Here is a 20,345-nt window from a genome sequence, read left to right on the forward strand (position 1 = left end):
TTACAACATATTTGCATAAGTAATGTGGATAATAAGTACATGAATAAAAAATATTTGGAAGGATATGGGCCAGGCACAGGCAGGTGGAACTAGTTTAGTTTGATATTATGGTTGACATAGAGTTTGAACCAAAAGGTCTCTTTCCATGCTGTACAGCTCTATGACTGTAAATTAAAGAAATAGAAATGGATATAGACAGGTTAGGCAAATTGGCCACAATTTGGCGATGAAGTTTCATGTTGAAAAGTGTGAGATTTTCCATTTTGTTTGGAGAAATAGAATGGCAACGTATTATCTAAATGAAGACAAACTTCAGATTCCTTCAGTGCAAAGGGAGTTGGGTGTCCTCATGCATGAATCGCAGCAAACCAAACTGCAGCTACAGCAGGTAACGAGGATGGTAAATGGAACTTTGACATTTATTGCTCAAGGAATAAAGTAAAAAATAGGCAAGTGTTGCTGTAACTGTATTAGCATTCATGATTCCTCCCTAGAAGTACTGTGTACAATTTTGGTCCCATTTCCTGAGAAAAAAAATGTTGCATTGGAGGCATTTAATCCAGGCTACGAAGATTAAATACATGAAATAAAAAGTTAACTGAAACAGTAGGAGATGTCTATTCATAATTCTGTAAAATTGGTAGTCTCACTCAAAAAGCAGAACAGCTATGATGAGAAATTTTAAAAAGATGGTTTAAGGCTGGTTTTCAAACAAGCCTGTAAAGTGCCTTTATACATTTAATTACATTAAAGATACATAAAATTGTCAATTCTAAGGTGAGATCAATGTTTCTGTACTTCGGTTGGCATAAAGAAATAGCAATAATTCCACTACAGGTTTATAAATGTCTGGTTACAGGATATCAAATATATTGATAAATATAATGAATCAGTTTTGTAGCTATTGTTAATTAGAAGTAGATTGTATTTAATACGGTTTGACTATGTTGACTGAATGACCCCTTTAAAGAATATCAACATGGAATTACAACCATTTTTTCACTGAATCACAGAAGTGTTTTGGCACAAGAGGTTCTTCAGCCCCATTGTGACTGTAACTGCTTGTTACATGGCATTAGGTAATGTTCAATCTTTTTATCTCCCCCGTGTCACACATTCTTTTAATCCAAATTATCTATCCAATGCCTTCTTGAATGCCTCAGCAGAACCTGCCCCTACCAAACAGGCAGTGCATTCCATTTTTTCCTCATTTATTATCACTGCTAATAGTCTCAAAAAAGCATAAAGTTGAATTTACACAGCAGTTCACTAGATAGGATATGTACTTATCTTATGACGAGATATTATGAGCAGTTCATAATATACCCATGACGATTTATAAGAAAGAGAGAGAGAGAGAGAGAGAGAGAAAGAGAGAGAGATGTACAGCATGGAAACAGATCCTTTGGTCCAACCCATCCATACCAACCTCATATCCCAACCCAATCTGGTCCCACCTGCTAGCAACTGGCCCATATCCCTTCAAACCCTTCCTATTCATATACCCTTCCAAATGACTCTTAAAATGTTGCAATTGTACCAGCCTCCACCACAGTTCTAGAATAAGAGGTCATGGTTTTAGGCTAAGGGGTGGCAGATTTAAAACAGATGAGTCACTCATACAGCATAGGAATTAGTCCTACACTCGGGGTGAGAAGTTGAGGGAGGGTCTTAAAATCTTGAGGAGTTTAGATAAGGTGAATGACAGGTGTCTTTTCCCGAGGGTTAATTGTTGAAATGTTAAAAGTACGCGAGGATTACTAAAGTTGTTCGCAGGGCGAAAGCACTGGAAAATAACAAAAGGAGCATGCAATGTTGATCATTAATAAAAGATTACGAACTATACATACATTATATGAAATCGGGAAGTGTTACGCAGGATATAAAATCACATGTGTTTTTCCCATTTTAAGGTATTTCATTGTGAAGCTAACACTAAACGAAGACATTTAGAAACATTCCAGTTGTCTGAAAGGTTGCTAGGAAGTCCAATCAGAAACAATCACACGATAAAGACAGCGTCCCGGATATAAAATATTTTAATACTAGCCACTTGGTTATCCATTTAAAGTCTTTTTTTAAAAAGTACATAGAAAGCAGAGCAAAAATCGAACGGTTTTGTTTAAAAACGATTCCTTAAACAACCACTAACCCATTGACGCCATCTTGGGCGGATCAATATAAACACGACTCCATTTTATAGTCAACCCATCACACGCTGTACCTGTCTGCGCGGTAGGAAGGGTGAAGGAGAGAAGTCAAACTATCTCTGAATGAACACACGTCTTTCACTTTTTCTATTCTTTTCTCTATAACTAGCACCTTGTCCAAAAGGTGAAATAACTTGGAATTACTTAAACTTAATCAACTTGCCAGCAATCCCCCCTCCCCCACTTTCTACCCACAAGCTGGAACTCTTTTCCTTCCGCGCATGTGTACATTTGATTCGAGGTCGGCCTTAGCACTCACTCAATGGCGACCGAAAATCTTGATTAAAGAGACCGGAGGCGGCCGGGCCCGGGGCTCAGACAAACAGCGGCGGGGACAACATTCTTTTTCAAAAACAAAAGCACACACACAAAAAAATTCTAAAGAAAATATACATATATAAATTACAAACAAGAACATAATATATTAAAAAATCCATCATTGAAATCCAAGCATATAATTAAACAAAATTAAGGAAAAAAATGGCCGAGACAACCGCTACCTCTCCTAAAGTCTCTCCATTAGAATCAGGTAAGGACAACAGGAAAAGGCGACCTAAATTGTTTTATTCTACAAACAAAAAAGCAACGTTAAAAACGAGGTTTGTATTCTTTTTCGTTCCCCTCAGAACTCTACTTCCTAATCGCTCGCTTTCTCTCGGCCGGTCCGTGCCAAAAGTCCGCGGAGGTGAGTGGAGTATTCGAAACAACAACAACAATAATAATAAAAAAAAGTTGCTTTAGTAAAACACAAACGGTCTTCGGTGATTATGTCGGAGATTAAACTTGTTTTTTTTCCTTCCTTGTCTGACAGATACTTGTGAACGAGCTTGAGGAGAAAGAGGTACGTATAGGCAGACGCCAGCGACCGCTCAACTCGTCCTCTCTGTCCTTTACTCCGTTTGCTGCTCCTGTTCGGCCTCTTATGTCACTCTAATGCTATCTGATTTGACGGTTCTTTTTTTCTCCCCCCTCTCCGCATTAATAAAAAAAACTCACCTGAGCTAGAAATTTAAAGACTTAACGCATTTTACCCCTTTTAGTAATATTTCCTGCCCCGTTCTCACCTCCCTTTTTTTTCTTTCAGCTGCTCCCGAAGCGTCTAGACTGGGAGGGCAATGAACATCACAGAAGCTATGAAAACTTTGTAAGTAATTTTATAATAAAAAAATTAATGAGATAATTGTTAAGCTGGAAGAAAAGTTTTAATCCAGAATTTTATATGGTGATACTTTTTTAAAAAAATTGATAAGTAGGAATAGATTGTGTAACTTCTGCGTTTCCCGAATTTTTTTTATTTTGATGGTTATTTTTGGGGTAAAAGGTGTTAAAAATGATAAATTGCGTTTTCTCTCGAAGGGGGCGCGGCTTTCGGAGGCAGCCCCATGCAACTACTTTGCATAATTAGGCTGCTGCTCAAATCACAATTCCGCTTTCATCGGCAAGAGGGAGAGAGAAGCCCAGCTTTAGTGAAATCATCGCGGATTGGTTCAGAGGAAAAGAACCCTGCCCTCTAAAGTTGCGCATGCACCGAGCGTCATTTGGCTCCTTTTTTGGGAGAGAAATGCTGTCAGATAGGTTTGATTATGCCGGAAATTCAAAGTGTTAAACAAAAATGTCAAAGCTGGAAATTCACAACAAGCCAATCAATCAACTTTGGAGAGGGGAATGGCGTTTGTAACGAAGCGCACCCTTCTGACTCGTCAGCTTGCTTTGTCAGATGGGTCTTCGTATCATTGTGTTTTTCAAATGGGAGCAGTTTTGAAAATGAAATGGCACTTGTGTAGTAATAGTGCCCCTACCTATAGACCCGAGGTCAAGTCCAACTTGTTCCAGAGGTTTGTAATAACAAAATAAAAATTGAAAGGATACTGTAAATCAGAAATAAAAATAGAAATTGCTGGAAAAGTTTAGCTGGTCTTGCAGCATATATGAAAAATCAGTTAACATTTCTGGTCCAGTGATCCTTTTTCAGGACCTTGAATCACTGGACTCTGACTTCTTTCCACATCTCAGCAGGTTGATTAGAAGAAGTTGTGAAAATGAAATGGGACATGTTAGCACAATATTAAGAATCATGTTAGTCACGGTGTGCTTAGATTCTTGCAAAGCAAGAATATCACCCCAATTTCAAATTGACAGTATTCTGCTGTTGAAACAAATAGTTGTTTTTGTTACCCAGAGATTTGACTACTGCAGTGATCCTTTGGTCATTGCCTTACGTTTTATGCTGTAAAATTTGTGCTGTCCAAAACTCTGCTACCCCATCTTGAAACTGGCACAAGTCCCTAGGTGTTATTATCATGATTGTCATCATTTGCACTGAAATCATGCGTAGTTTGGTGTGATCTTTATTTTATAATACTTTTACAAAGTGCATTGGGACATTTTTGTGATTGTTATAAGATTCTTCAATAATCAACACATTGCATGCTGAACATCTAAGATGCTCTTGCTTCTGGTTAATGTGCAAAATGCTGTATTTTAAAATTATTAGCAACCTTGTTGAAATTGGTATTCAGATTTTGGACTTAACATGTTTATTACCTATTCTAAAGGTGAGAAAAGTTGAAACAAGGTTAGATTTTATCTAGTTGTCCTCTCTTTCCTTCACCATCTGCATTCATTCATATATCGCCAGTTACTTAAATATTGTGCTAATCAAGACACTAAAGTTAGACTCAGCATGTTTGTGGTATATCTTTTGCTGTCTCTTCTTTGTCATTTATCTGACTTTGGGCCCACTACACTGCACATAATTCTTCTGAAATAGAAAGTTAGATTCTGAAGGACAGATAAGGCTAAATGTACAATTTTGATTGACTACTCCAATGCGTTGCATCCTCTTTTTGTTTAACTTAATTGTGAATGTTTATTTTGTGCTGTTCCAGGTTTCATCAAATCAGCATGTGCCCCCTGATTATCTCTTACGGATATGCCAGCGAATTGGCATGTTGCTGGATAAGGAGCTTCCTTCAAGTGTATCTGGAGTACAGTCCCTACTTGGTGCAGGCAGACAGTCCCTACTTCGAACTGCAAAAGGTATATAATCTGGTTAACTTCCATATACAGAATATTACTTTTGGATATTATTGCCATGAAGTATGAATGTTGTTTAGTTAATTAGCTGGTTAGCTGCAGCCATTCATTGTCATTTTGATAGCATTGTACTACTTAGCAAGTCTGTAAGAGATGGGAATTATTGTGTATGGCTTTATGTTTGGCTGTTAAAATATCACATGCTCTTTCCAGTATCATGTTCATGGATTTTGTGCAATGCCCAAATAGTTGCCATTTTGAGAATTTTAGCAGTCTATTTGGCAGGACATTTAAAGGTGACACCATACAGATATTTTGAACAACAATTGTTGGATAGAAGAATTGGCATAGAAACACGGGATGTGGTTCTTCATAAAGTAATAAACTTTGCATCCAGTTGTTACAAGATCTTAAAAAAAACATTGATTTTCAATCCCTCAGCTTGTTTCTCTGTAAACAGTTCCAACCCTATAACCCTCCAAGATATGTCGTCTTCCAATTTTTGCCTGTTGTGCATCACCAGTTTTAATTGTTCCACCTTTGGCAGTAGTAACTTAAACTGCCTCATTTCTGTGCCATGGAAATGTCTAAATCCCCTTTAAATGCTTGTTTGGACCAAGCTTTTGTGATTCGGTGGCAAACTTTAGTTTCATAATTATTCTGTAAAGCCAATGAGTTCTTTTGCTTTGTTAAAGACATTATGGAGTTCTATAAAAGTTGTTGAATAATATTAATGGAACATTTTTCTGTCAGAATCCATGTTTTAGTGGGGCAAGTTTTATTACCTTGAGTACAATGCACAGCCTAGATGCTTGGCTGTTTGAGGACTGAACAAGGGTTAAGTACACAGTAACCAGGTGTCAGTATGTTTCTTAATGAAAAACTGATTTGAACTGCTGGTGGTTTAACCATTATAGAGTCATAGTCATAGAAATGTACAGAATGAAAACAGACCTTTCGGTCCAACCCGTCCATTTCATAAAACTTAATTGCACAGGTCTTTTACTGTATACAAATGTTTGGAGTCCCTTTTCACTTGGGTAAGAGGGCACTTGACACATTGTGCTGGATAGCTTTGGCTCTGCCCAGTTCCATTTGATTGGTGCTGAATAGTTACATTTTTAATATGCCAGACAAAATAATAATCTGAGCTGCTAACTTGATGCATATTGTGATTTAGTAACTAAAGGTGGAAAAAATTTTAAGCAGTAGACTTCTGTTTTGTGGCTTTCTCTTTTTTTTTATCTATGCTTCAAATTGTCTAAGGATTAAAACGAGGTTAGAGAATAATGATTTTAACCCTGGAGGGAAGTGTTTAGTTATGTCTTCCACAGGGGTCTCATCATGCGTCTGCAAAGCACCTTGGGGTATTTTATTCATTAATATGCTATATAAATATCATTTGTAGTACATCGGTTCCTCGGGTTGGTATTGAGACCACTACTATTTTTAAAATATATTAGCAACCAGGACATAATTTCAAAGTTTGAAGATAATATGAAATATGCCATTCTTGATGTGTCAGGAAATTATTGGCAGTGCTGAAACAGGCATATTAAATTGAAGACACTGAAATGATTAGTTTCTGTAGGAAGCATGAGCAAAGGCATTATCAAATCAATAGTGTAGTATTACAAGGGAGAATAAAATCTGGAGAATTTGTAAATGTAACCACATAAGGACTCTTTGGCTTCATAGAGACTTGCCATATCACTTATAAATCAGTGGTTATGCCTCAGTTGGAAGATTGTGGAAAATTCTGGACATCATGCTACAAAAGATGTCAAGGTTGTTGAGGGGGTGTAAAGAAGATTTCCAAAATGATTGATTATGCAAGATTTAAATTGTGGTGAGACTGAAGAGGTTAAGGGAAGATTTGATGCAGGTGTTGAAAATATTGAAAGGTTTTGTTGAGAACAAATAAATGTTCTTGTGGCACACTGATAGTGTCCTTATCTCTGAACCAGGAGACACAGGTTCAAGTCCAACCTGCTCCAGAGGTGTGTACAATGTGTAAACTGCAAAGTATTTTGAATGTAAATAAAGGGTTGTGGCACAGTGTAGTGTCCCAGTATTTAGACCCAGAAGGCTTGAGAGTTTAGACCATACATTGCTGTGGAGGAAGTGGAGTTGGCTGCTACTGCTTGGAGATTGGAAAATGGTGTCTATTGCCTGAGGCGAGAGCCCAGAGTGGAGACTGAAGAGAGGGAAGAGCATGGAGATGTGCCTGAAGGCTGAAACTTGGAAACAGGGACCTGTGTTGCATCCTGGAGTTAAGGTTGGCGGTGTTACCTGGGTCTGAATGGGAATTGCTGTGTGCTGCCTGGGTCCCCTTCAACTGTTACTGCTTTAGTTGCTGTCTGGGGGCCCTCTGTTGCTGGTGTAGCATGGGGCCACTTTGGATAGTTGCTTTTCGTGTGTGGAGGCCCCTTGGAATATTGCTGCAACGCTGCTACTGGTACACGTAGTTGAGTAATTGCTTCCTGGGGTCTTTGCAGCTGCCTTGGAACTGTTGGGGTTCATTTTGTTTGTTTGGTTTTCTTAATTCTGAGAGGTTGGTGTGGCTCAAAGTTCTATGGTAACTTTAACACCAATTATGGCAAGGATCAGTCTCTCCTATGTCGAGGAAGCTACTACTGCTTCATTCCCAGTGTTGTTTATGGCCTGTCACTCTTCACAAACAATCTGTTGGTTTAAAACCTACCTGGACATGTATGTAGAATCCTGCGTTAAGGTGATGGCCAGTGTTAGTGTTGAGAATAAAAAACAAATGAGTGGTGCTATTCATGGAATGGATAGTATATCAAGAACAGAATATTAAACTAATGTTAAAGGAGCCTGAGTTGTTTGGTCTGGGTTGGTTTAATTTTGTGTTTGAGATTGGTGGAAACTAATTCAATATCAAAGCTTAATCAACTAAGTACTTGTGAAAATAAATTGTAGTACTATGGGAAAGAGCAGGAGAGCGAGATTAATTGTGCAGCTCTTTCAAAGAGGCTGCACGTTTATAAGAGATCAAATGGCCTATTTTGTACTATGCTATTTTCCCAGCAAAATAGACTAGGGTAAGCTATGGTTGCAATCTGACACTTAAATGGTTTGTCCAGTGCCATACTAAGTTATGTACTCAACGTCTGAAACAGATGATGCACTTTATAAGTCATTGTTTCTGAGAAGGGTTGGAAACTCTCAAACTCTTGTTATGCTATCAAAAATATCAATTATATTCCTTCATTGGATGATCAAAAATGAACAGACCTTCTCTATTCTTTGGTTCTTATAATGAGTGTATTTTTAAATTGTACATTTGAACCAAAATAAAGTAGGCTTAGGTTTTCTGGGACTCTTCCTTCACAAATGGGACTGCTTTTGCAGTTGACTTTACTCCTGGCTCAGGTGTTTAGCTGCTTAATATAGTGTTCCACTCATCAAAATTAAAAGAGGCATACAATACTTATAGCTGCATCTTGTTCTTAGAGATTAACAATGCACAATTATTTGCATGCACATGCAATGTGGTTTAAAATTTCATTTCTCTCATACCAACCTTTTGTAACTTCTAAATGATGTATTTTCTTTTCTGTTGTGTCGTTTTTACCAAAATACTAAATTGTTTTGTTTGCTTGCTTGTTGCTGTTAGGTATGTCACAGTCATACAGCAAGGAAACAGGCCCTTTGGTCCAGCCAGTCCATGATGATCATAATCCCAAACTAAACCAATCCCACTTGCCTATTCCTGACCCATATCCATCCAAACCATTCCTATTAATGTACTTATCCAAATGTATTTTAAAGGTTGTAATTGTACCCACATCCACTACTTTCTCAAGAAGTTCATTCCAAAGTGAATCACTCTCTGTGTAAACAAAAAAATTAGCCTCTCATGTCTTTTTAAAATCTCTCTTCTCACCTTAAAAATGTGCCTTCTGGTCTCGAAATTCCCCATTTTAGGGAAAAGATAATTACCATTAACTCTATCTATACCTCTTGTTATTTCATAAACTTCAATCAGTTCATCTCTGAACCTCCTATGCTCCAGGTGAACAATGTCCCAGCCTATCCAGCCTTATAACTCAAACATTAAGGGCGGCACGGTGGCACAGTGGTTAGCACTACTGCCTCACAGCGCCAGAGACCTGGGTTCAATTCCCAACTCAGGCGACTGACTGTGTGGAGTTTGCACATTCTCCCCGTGTCTGCGTGGGTTTCCTCCGGGTGCTTCGGTTTCCTCCCACAGTCCAAAGATGTGCAGGTCAGGTGAATTGGCCATGCTAAATTGCACGTAGTGTTAGGTAAAAAGGGTAAATGTAGGGGAATGGGTGGGTTGCGCTTCGGCGGGTCGGTGTGGACTTGTTGGGCCGAAGGGCCTGTTTCCACACTGTAAGTAACCCATAAAAAAAATTCCATACGTGGCAACATTCTGGTAAATCTCTTCTGAACTCTCTCCAGCTTAATGATATCTTTTCTACAACTGGATGACCAGAACTGGACACAGTATTTCAGAAGAGACCTCACCAATGTCCTGTACAGTATTAACATAACATCCCAATGCCTATGCTCAAAGGATTGAGCAATGAAGGCAAGACTACAAAACTTTTTTTAGCCAATCTATCTATACGTGACGTAAACTTCAAAGAATTATGTACCTGCACCCCTCGGGCCCTCTGTTCTTCAACACTGTGCAAGGCCCTATCCTTGTTTGATGTACCAAAATACGATACCTTGCATTTATAAAGATGGAATTCCATCTGCCATTTTTCAGATCATTCACCCCTTTGATCAAGATCCCTTTGTAATCTTAGAAAACTTTCTTCACTGTCAACTATGTCACCAATTTTGATGCAGTCCGTAAACTTACTAACCACGACTTCTGTGTTCTCATCCAAATGACAAACAAAAGAAGACCCAGAACTGATCCCTGTGGAACACTGTTAGTCACAGGCCTCCAGTCTGAAAAACAACCTTCTACCATCACTTGCTGTCTTCTGCCGTGAAGCCAATTAGGTATCCAATTGACAAGCTCATCCTGAATCCCATGTCCTATCATGTAAAAGCCTTTACTAAAATCTAAACAAACAATGTCTATTGGTCTGCCATCAAAATTTTTTGGTAACTTCCTCAAAAACCCAATCAAGTTTGTGAGATGTGATTTTCCTTGCATAAAACCATGCTGACAGTCCCTAATCAATTTTTGCCCCTCTAATGACTATAAATTCTACTTTTTATGATCACCTCCAATAATTTACGCACAACTGAAGTCAGACTGTCAAGGAAGAAACTTCCATAGTTTATCCTTACAACCTTTCTTAAACAAAGGTACAACGTTAGCCAATCATCAGACACCTCACCCTAGTTATAGGTGATGCAAATATTTCTGCAGGATTTCACAATTTTCTTTCTTTGTTCACACACCGTTCTGGCTTAGATTAGATCAAGTCCAGGAGGTCTTATCCACCTTTTATATTCTCTGAGACCTCCTGACCTTCCTCTTCTGTAATGTGAACTGTTTTAAACATCAAAGTTTACTTCTCTGCATTCTCTAGGCTCCATTTCTTTCTCTGCAGTAAAAACTAATGCAAAGTATTCATTGTGTCCCTCCCATCTCAGGCTCAACACAAAGATGACCTCCTTGATTTTTAAGAGGCTGTAACCTCTCTCTAGTTACCCTCTTGCTCATAATGTATTTGTAGAATCTGTTTGGGTTATCCTTAATTTTATCTGCCAATGCTATCTCACGTTCCCTCTTTGCCTTCCTGATTTAAGAATGCCACTATATTCTTTATATTGAATTAACAGATTCATTTGAACCAAGTTGTCTATTTCTAAAATAAGATTCTCTTTTATTCTCAACTAGAACTTCAATATCTTTATTCATCCATTGTTAGTTAATCTTACTACTCACACCCTTCACTCTGACAGGAACATAGTACCTTTGAACTCTCATCCTTACACTCTTGAATGCCTCCCACTTATCAAACGTCCTTTTACCTGCAAACACACTCGTCCACTGTATGACTGTATGACTGTATCGGCACTAACTCATGCTCCCACGAGGAGGTTGAACAGTTCATCAATTTCACTAACATCGATTAACCACGGACATCTACTACAAGCCCATGGCTCCCACAGCTGCCTAGATTACTCCTCTTCTCACCCTACTTCCTGTGTAAATGCCATCCCTTATTCCCAATTCCTCTGCCTCCAACGCATCTGTTCCCAGAATGACTGATTCCACCGTAGAAAATCCCAGATGGCCTCTGTTTTCCAAGAGTTCAATTTCCGTTCCCAAACGGCTGCTGATGCCCTCCAGCGCATCACCTCCAATTCCCGCACCTCCACCTTCCCTCACTTCCCAAAGCACCAAGGACCGAGCCTCCAAGCCCTCCGTTTTTTCCTCTCCTGATGTTCCTATCAGAACCCTTCCACTGACACTCAATAGTTCGGCTGAATGGTCCTCACTCTCAACAATTTCTCCTTCCAATCCTCCCACTTCCTCTAGACGAAAGGGGTAGCCAAGAGCATCTGCGTGGGGCCCAGCTATGCCTGTCTCTGTCAGCTATGTAGAATAGTTTGTCTTCCAGAGTCACGCCGGCACCAGCCCCCACCCTTTCCTCCGCTACCCTGATGATTGCATTGGCGCCACCTCGTGCTTCCACGAGGAAGTCGAACAGTGCATCAACTTCACCAACACATTCCACCCCGAACTTAAATTTACCTGGACCATTTCTGACACCTCCCTCCCATTCCTAGACCTGTCTACTGCCATCCACGAATCTGAGAGCTTCCTGATGAAGGGCTTTTGCCTGAAACGTCGATTTCGAAGCTACTTGGATGCTGCCTGAACTGTTGTGCTCTTCCAGCACCACTAATCCAGAATCCACGAATCTGACTCAACACAGACATTTTTCTTTACAAACCCACCGACTCCTACCTGGATTACACCTCCCACCCTACCTCCTGCAAAAATCCCGTATTCCCAAATCCTCTGCCTCCACCGCATCTGCTCCCAAGAGAGGCCAGTTCCACCACAAAACCTAACAGATGGGCTCCTTCTTTAGACCAAAGTTTCCCCTTCCACATGGTTGAAGTTGCCCTCCAATGCATCTCATCCATGTCCCGCACCTCCGCCCTCGAACCCCACTCTTCCAATTGCAACAAGGACTGAATCCCCCTGGTCCTTGAACCCCACTCCTCCAATTGCAACAAGGACCTTCCACCTCACCAAACTCTGCACACATCGCATCATCCGCCGATATTTCTGCCACCTACAAATGGACCGCAGCACCAGAGACATATTTCCCTCCCCACTCCTATCCGCTTTCCGCAAAGACCGTTCCCTCCGTGACGAGCTGGTCAGGTCCACGCCCCCCCCCACCCCCCCCACTCCAGGCACCTTCCTCTGCCACTGCAGGAGTTGCAAAACCTGCGCCCCCACCCTCCCCACCCCCCCCACCTCTGTCCAAGGCCCCAGAGGAGCCTTTCACATCCATCAAAGTTTCACCTGCACTTCCACACATCATTTATTGTATCCGTCCCTCCCGATGCAGTCATTATTTAGATCATTTTGTTGGTGATTAGTTTTTGTCAAGTGTACATGTCACAGAATTTCATGCACTGGGATAAATCACCCAAAAGAATATGCCCTAAAACAAAGCTTGAAACAGCAGAAACATGATGTTCTAAATGTTAAAGATCACTTATTGCTTGTTAATGACCAAAATTAAAATAAGAAATACTTGTCAATTTGAGTTTAAAAGTCAGAATATATAGTAACTTTGAAGAACTATATTACATTTATGTCAATACAAGGGGTCTTAAAAGTTAAAAAAAAACTGATGAACTCCAGGTATGATTAAGAACATAGGGTTGGGATGTCATAGCTATTACAGAAACTTGGCTGAGAAATGGACAAGACTGGCAGCTCCATGTTCTGGATTTTAGATTCTATAGAAAAGACAGGTAAGGATGCCCGGGGGAGGGGGATACTTTGATGTTACATTGCTGTAACCATAGAAGGGCCTGTTTCCGCACTGTACGGAATCTAATCTAATCGTAATGCTATTAGTTTCAAAATTGTTATGAAGAATGATAAGTCTTCCATAAAAATTAAAGCTCTTAATTGGAGTAAGGCAAATTTAATGGTATGAGACAAGAACTTTCAAAAGTTGATTGGACGAGAGTGTTTAGGAGAAAGTGAGGACTACAGATGCTGGAGTTCAGAGTGGTGTGAGATCCTGGAAAAGCACAGGAGGTCAGACAGCATCCGAGGAGCAGGAGAATCAGGAATGAGGCTTGTGGCCTGAAGGAGCTGAGAGATAAATGGGATGGGGGGGGTGGGCTTGTGGGGGGTGGGGAAGGTAGTTCAGAAGGTGATAGGTGAAGATGGAAAAGGTGGTAATAGGTCAGAGAGGAAGGTGGAGTGGATAGATGGTAAAGGTGATGGACAGGTCAGGGTGGTGCCAAGTTGGAGACTTGGGACTGGGATAATGTCAGGGGAGGGGAGATGAGGAAACTGGGAAAATCCACATTGATCCCGTATGGTTGCAGGGTCCCAAGGCAGAAGATGAGATGTTCTTCCTCCAGGTGCCAAGTGGTGAGGGTTTGGCAATGGAGGCGGCCCAGGACCTGCATGCCCATGGCGGAGTGGGAGGAGGAGTTGAAGTGTTCGACCACGGGGCGGTAGGGGTGGTTGGTACGGGTGTCCCAGAGATGTTCTATGAAACGATTCATGAGTTGGCCTTGCCTTATAGCTCATACCCTTTAAATCAGGCAGAATCCTGGTCAACCTCTTCTTTGCCCTCTTCAAAGCCACCGCATCCTTTCTGTAATGTGACCATCATTGGAAACAATACTCTAAGTGTGGCATAACCAAAGCTTTATAAATTTACAATATGACATCCTGACTCTTGTACTCAATTCCCTGACGAATAAAGGCAAACATGCCATGCACCTTACCATCTGAACTACATGTGTGTCCTCTTTCAGGGAGCTATGGACTTGAACCCTAAGAACCCTGCACATCAATACTGTTCAGGGTTCTGCCATTAACTGTATACTTTTCCTTAACATTTGATCTCCCAAAGTGCAGCACCTCACACTTGCCCAGATAAATCTCCATCTGCCATTTCTCCTCCCATATCTGCAACTGATGTTAATCCCACTGTATTCTTTGCCAACCTTCTCCACTATCCACAACTCTACTGGTCTTTATATCATCTGCAAATGTACTAACCCACCCCTCTACATTTTCATCCAAGTCATTTATATATAGTCACAAACAGCAGAGGTCCCAGTTGGATCCCTGTGGAACACCACTAGTCATGGGCCTCCAGCCTGAAAAACACCCTTCCACCACTACCCTCTGCCTTCTATGGGCAAGCCAATTCTGAATCCGTGCTGCCAAGTCACGGTGGATCCTGTGCATCTCAATCTTCTGGATGAGCTGACCGTGAGGGACCTTGGTGAAAGCCTTACTAAAATCAATGGAGGCAAATTTATTCCTTGAGCCTCGTCAAACACCTTTGTCACCTCAAAGAAAATTCAATTAGGTTAGTGAGACATGATCTCCCCTGCACAAAGCCATGCTGGCTGTCCCTAATTAGGCTATGCTTTTCCAAATAAGTGTAAATCATACCTCCAAGAATTCTCTCCAATAGCTTCCCAGCTACCGATGTGCGATTTGATGATCCGAGGTTTCCTGAATTGTCCCTATTTCCCTTGAACTGGGGAGCGTTAGCTGTTCAGGAACTACATTAGTTAATTAGTTTAACTTTGGTAGTGGGATTCTTTGGAAGCAATTATTCCTAACAGACTAAGTAGTTGCTTTGAAAAAGTTGATTAGGAAGAATTGGCATGGATTTCTAAAGAATAAATTGTGTCTGACTGACTTAGAGCATAGAACAGCACAGCAAAGGCTCTTTGTCCCTCGATGTTGTGCTGACCTTTTATCCTACGTTACGATCAAACTAACTTACCCTTCATTTTACTATCATCCATGTGCCTATGCAAGAGAGTCACTTAAATGTCCCTAATGTATCTGATTCTACTACCACTGCTAATAGTGCATTCCAGGCACCCACCACACTAACGAATCTACCTCTGACATCTTCCCTAAACCTTCCTCCAATCACCTTAAAATTATACCCCTTCCGCCCTGGAAAAATGTCTCTGTCTATCCAATCTATCAATGCCTCTCAACATCTTGTATACCTCTATGAAGTCACCTCTCATCCTCCTTTGCTCCATTGAGAAATGCCCAAACTCCCTCACTGTTTCTTCATAAGACTTGCCCTCTAGCCCATGCAGCATCTTGGTAAATCTCTGATTTCTATCCAAAGTTTCCATATCCTTCCTATAATATGACCAGAACAGAACACAGTATTCCAAGTGTGGTCTAACCAGGGCTCTAGAGAGCTGCAGCATAGCCTCCCAGCTCTTAAACTCAATCCCCTGCTAATGAAAGCCAACACACCATATGCCTCCTTGACAACCCTATCAATTTGGTGGCAACTTGAGGGATCTATGGACATGGATCCCAAGATCCCTGTGTTCCCCCACACTGCCACAAATTCTGCCGGTAACCCTGTAATCTGCATTCAAATTCGACCTTGCAAAATGAATCACTTCACACTTTTCCAGGTTGAACTCCATCTGCCACTTCTCAACCCACTTCTGCATCATGTCAATGTCCCGTTGAACCTACAACAGCGATCCACACTTTGCACAACTCCTCCAACCTATGTGACAACAGGAAACTTACTAACCCTCCCTTCCATTTCCTTATCCAAGTCCTTTATAAAAATCACAGAGCAGAGATCGCAGAACTGATCCCTGCAGAACACCACTGGTCACTGAGCTCCAGGCTGAATAATTTCCATGTACTACCACCACCTGTCTTCTATGGGCCAGTCAATTCTGTATTCAGACAGCCAAATTTCCCTGTATCCTATGCCTTCTTACTTTCTGAATGACCCTACCATGGGGAACCTTATAAAATCCATGTGCACCATGTCCACTGCTTGCCCTTCATTGATGTGTTTTGTCACATCCTCAAAAAATTCAGGAAGGCTTGTGTGACATGACCTGACGCCCCTCAAAGCCGTGCTGACTTGTTAAGAGTTTGTTTTTTTAAGGAGGAAACTGAATAGGTTGGTGAGGATAATACTTATGTGATATGCATGGACTTCCAGAAGGCACTTGATGCCAGAACTAGAGGGCATAGGTTTAGGGTGAGAGGGGAAAGATATAAAAGAGACCTAAGGGGCAAATTTTTCACGCAGAGGGTGTTTGGAATGAGCTGCCAGAGGAAGTCGTGGAGGCTGGTACAATTGCAACATTTAAGAGGCATTTGGATGGATATATGAATAGGAAGGTTTTGGAGGGATGTGGGCCGGGTGCTGGCGGTTGGGATATCTGGTCGGCATGGACGGGTTGGACCGAAGGGTCTATTTCCATGCTGTACATCTCTATGACTTTGTGAAATTCCAAGGAAATTGACAAGTTGGTGGAATGGTCAGATATGATGGCATATGAAATTCAATGCAGAGAGGTATGAGATGTTATGCTTTGGTCAGACAGCACAAGGAAAATGTAAAAATAATTTTATAGGGTGTGCAGGGCAAAGGAATCTGGGGGTATGTGTCCAGATCATGGAAGGTGGCAAGTGGCGAGAGCCCAAAATAAAGCATTGTGTTGTCAGCTCAGTTAAAAAGGGTAGAGTGTGCAAGAGCAAGGAGGTGATATTGAACTTGTGGAAAAAGCTTGTTAGACCCCTGGAATGTTGTATGCAGTTCTAATTGCCACATTATAGGAAAGATGTAAATGCATTGGAGAGAGTGCAGATTTGATTTACTAATGGTTCCAGGTATGAGAAACTTTGTCTGTGAAGATAGATTGAAGAAGTTGGGGCTGTTCTCTGGAGAGAAGAAAGATAAGAAGAGATCTGATAGAGGTTTGCAAAATCACAAATTGGATGGGCAGTTAATGCTGTTTCTCCTTGTAAAAGAAACAAGAATGAGAGGGTATATGTTTAAAATGATGTGCAGGCAAAGCAATGGTTATGTGAGAAAAACTTGCTTGGACAGAGTTGTTAGATGATAAAATGCATTGCCTGGAAATATGGTGGAAGCAAGTTCAATTGAGGCATTTGAGAAGGCATTGAATTTTCTTTCAGATAGTAATGGTGTGCAGGAATAGGGGAAAAGGTAGGAGGTCTGGACTAGGTAGTAGAGCCAGCAATGACCAGTTGGGCCAATGGTCCCTTTCCGCACTATTTTAACTCCTTTTAAGTTATCAACATCTCAAAAAAAAGCGCTATATGGAAAGTGTGATTGCAGGTGATGTATTGGTGGCATGATGACCTGGTGGTTAGCACTGCTGCCTCACAACGCCAGAGACCTGGGTTTGATAACAGCCTCAGGCAACTGATTGTGTGGAATTTGCACATTCTCCCTATGTCTGTATGGGTTTCCTCCTACAATCCAAATTTATGCAGGTCAGGTGAGTTGGCCATGCCAAATTGTCCATAGTGTTCACAGATATGCAGGTTAGGTGCATTAGTCAGGGGTAAGTGTAGAGTAAAAGGGTAGTGGAATGAGTTTGGGTGGGTTACTCTTGGGAGGGTCAGTGTGGACCTGCCAGGCCTGTTTCCACAATGTAGGGATTCTATGATTCTATGTCCTGTTTCTGTTACTATGATGGGAGCAATTGGTATGCTATTCTCCATTCCCTGCCTTGCTGCCATCATCTTAGGTAGACACCATGTTGTTTAAAATCTGTAATGTCGTGCTTTCTGTTGTTCAGCCACTGAGCTCCTTCAATTGATCGCTTATCCTGGAATAATTAATTCTGCTTGAAATACATCCTTTACTCCTCAAATACCATGTTCTAAATTTTATTCCTTTCCCTCATTAGCAAACAACCTCTAGGCTGGTTTTTCTGCTTAAACAATTTTATGTTAAATTTCGTGCCACTGTTTTGTATTACACTTCTGAATATTAATTGTTTATAATATTGAAAAAGTATATTCTTATTTGTTTAGTATTGGCTTGGTAGTCTTGAATTTTATATGACTTCATATCTTTGATATGTGATAACTTGGTAACTTGTGTCGACTGGTCCTTGTTAAAGTGAAGGTAAACTGCATTTATATTTAATTGTTCTTGTCAGTTTGCAATTAACTAGTCAAGATCCAAAGTTTTACTCTTGTTTTGGCCTGTTTGCCCTCTTGCAGCATATATCATGATTTGATTATTTTAACCAGTATAACAATTAGTTGAGAACAATGTTTGCAATCTATATTAAAAGTAATTATTTTCATTTGAATACTTAAATGTACTTTGAACAAAAGGAATGCAAAACTTGTAAATGACTTTGTACTGTTATATAAATTATAGTTTTATGAATAATGAAGTCATGTTTCATTTCAGATTGTAAACAGGTAGTATGGAGAGGCTCTGCTTTTGCGGCCCTTCATAGAGGAAGGCCACCAGAAATGCCCATAACCTATGGGAGTTCACCTAGTGTTGGTAAGTGTGAGATCAGAGCAGTTTTGCTGTGATAATGCTGCATGCTTGTGCCTGAAATATCTCAGATAATTAAAAATTGGTAAAATTATTATTGCAGTAGAGATTGTCCGTGGCAGACAATTGACAGGAAGTGGACATTTTGGCTCGATTTTTCCAACCTGTGCATACCAGCACATAAAGATGCACCGCAGAATTCTTGGACATCTGTCGTCAGTTTATTGTGTTGCTTTTGATCGTACAGGGCACAGGATATTTACTGTAAGTAATGATTTTCAGGTAGGCGATATCCTAGTGGCTAGGTTATTAATCCAGAAACTCAGCTAATATTCTGAGGACCTGGGTTCAAACAGTGGAATTTGAATTCATTAAAAAAAAATATGGATTTAAGAATCTACTGATGACTATTCAATCATTATTGATTGTTGGAAAAATCCATCTGGTTCATTAATGTCCTTCAGGAAAGGAAATATGCCATCCTCTCCTGGTCTGGCCATCATGACTCCAGAACCACAGCAATGTGGTTAACTCTCATTTGCCCTCTGAAATAGCCTAACAAACCACTCAGTTGTACCAATCACTACAAAGCTTCAAAGCAATGAAACTGGACGGATCACTAGGCATTGTCCTAGGCATCAGAAAAGACAACGGCAGATGCAGCCCTATCGACCCTGCAGGGTCCTCTTTTCTAACATCTGGGTGCTAGTCCAAAACTGGGAGAGCTGTCTCACAGACTAGTCAAGCAACAGACTGACTATCATACTCTGAGTCATAGCTTACAGGCAATGTCCCAGACACCACCATCACCGTCCTTGGGTACATTTTGTCCCACCAGCAGGCCAGACCTGGCAGAGGTAGCAGCACAGTGGTATACAGTTGAGGGAGTTGCCCTTTGAGTCCTCAACATTGACTCTGACTCTGGACCCCATGAAGTCTTGTGGTTTCATGTTAAACATGGGCAAAGAAACCTCCTGCTGATAACCACCTACCATCCTCCATCAGCTGATGAATCTGTACTCCTCCATGTTGAACAACACTTAGAGGAAGCACTGAGGGTGGCGAGGGCAGAAAATGTACTCTGGTGAGGGATTTCAAAGTTCATCAAGAGTGGCTTGGCAGCAATAATACAGATCAAGTTGGTTGGCTCCTAAAGGGCATAACTGCGAGACTGGGTCTGCGGCAGGTTGTGAGGGAAAAACATACTTGACCTCATCCTTACCATTCTGTTAGCTACAGATGCACCTGTCCAGGACAATATCGGTAAGAGTGACCACTGCATAGTCTTTGTGGAGATAAAGTCTTGCCTTCACATTGAGAATAACCTCCATGTCGTTTGGCGCTATCACCGTGGTAAATGGGACAGACTTTGATCGGACCTAGCAACTCAATAGTGGGCATCCATGAGGTGCTGTGGGCCATCAAGAACAGCAGAATTGTACTCCGGCACAATCTGTAACCTCGTGGCCCGGCATATCTTACACTCAACCATTACCATGGAGCGTGCAAGAGGGCATGCCAGGAACAGCACTAGGCATATCTGCCATGAGGTGTCAACCGAGTGAAGCCACTAAACAGG

The 20,345-nt window shown here is 41.0% G+C and overlaps 1 protein-coding gene across 2 annotated transcripts in view; it reads left to right on the forward strand.

The window, feature by feature from the left end:
- The first annotated feature begins 2,091 nt into the window (after positions 1-2,091).
- LOC140486459 (bromodomain and WD repeat-containing protein 1-like) overlaps positions 2,092-20,345 on the forward strand; it is a 212,412-nt gene continuing 194,158 nt past the window's right edge. Inside the window, exons 1-7 of one of the 2 annotated variants that reach the window (XM_072585656.1) lie at positions 2,092-2,739; positions 2,837-2,895; positions 3,022-3,051; positions 3,295-3,354; positions 5,099-5,249; positions 18,674-18,772; positions 18,870-19,030. In XM_072585656.1, the coding sequence (XP_072441757.1) occupies positions 2,691-2,739; positions 2,837-2,895; positions 3,022-3,051; positions 3,295-3,354; positions 5,099-5,249; positions 18,674-18,772; positions 18,870-19,030 (609 nt within the window). In that variant the 5' untranslated portion in view covers positions 2,092-2,690. Of the gene's footprint in view, positions 2,740-2,836; positions 2,896-3,021; positions 3,052-3,294; positions 3,355-3,889; positions 4,046-5,098; positions 5,250-18,673; positions 18,773-18,869; positions 19,031-20,345 lie in introns of those variants that run through there. The other variant, XM_072585657.1, reaches the window with a different exon arrangement.

Source organism: Chiloscyllium punctatum, chromosome 15 (assembly GCF_047496795.1).
Source record: "Chiloscyllium punctatum isolate Juve2018m chromosome 15, sChiPun1.3, whole genome shotgun sequence".
NCBI lineage: Eukaryota > Metazoa > Chordata > Chondrichthyes > Orectolobiformes > Hemiscylliidae > Chiloscyllium > Chiloscyllium punctatum.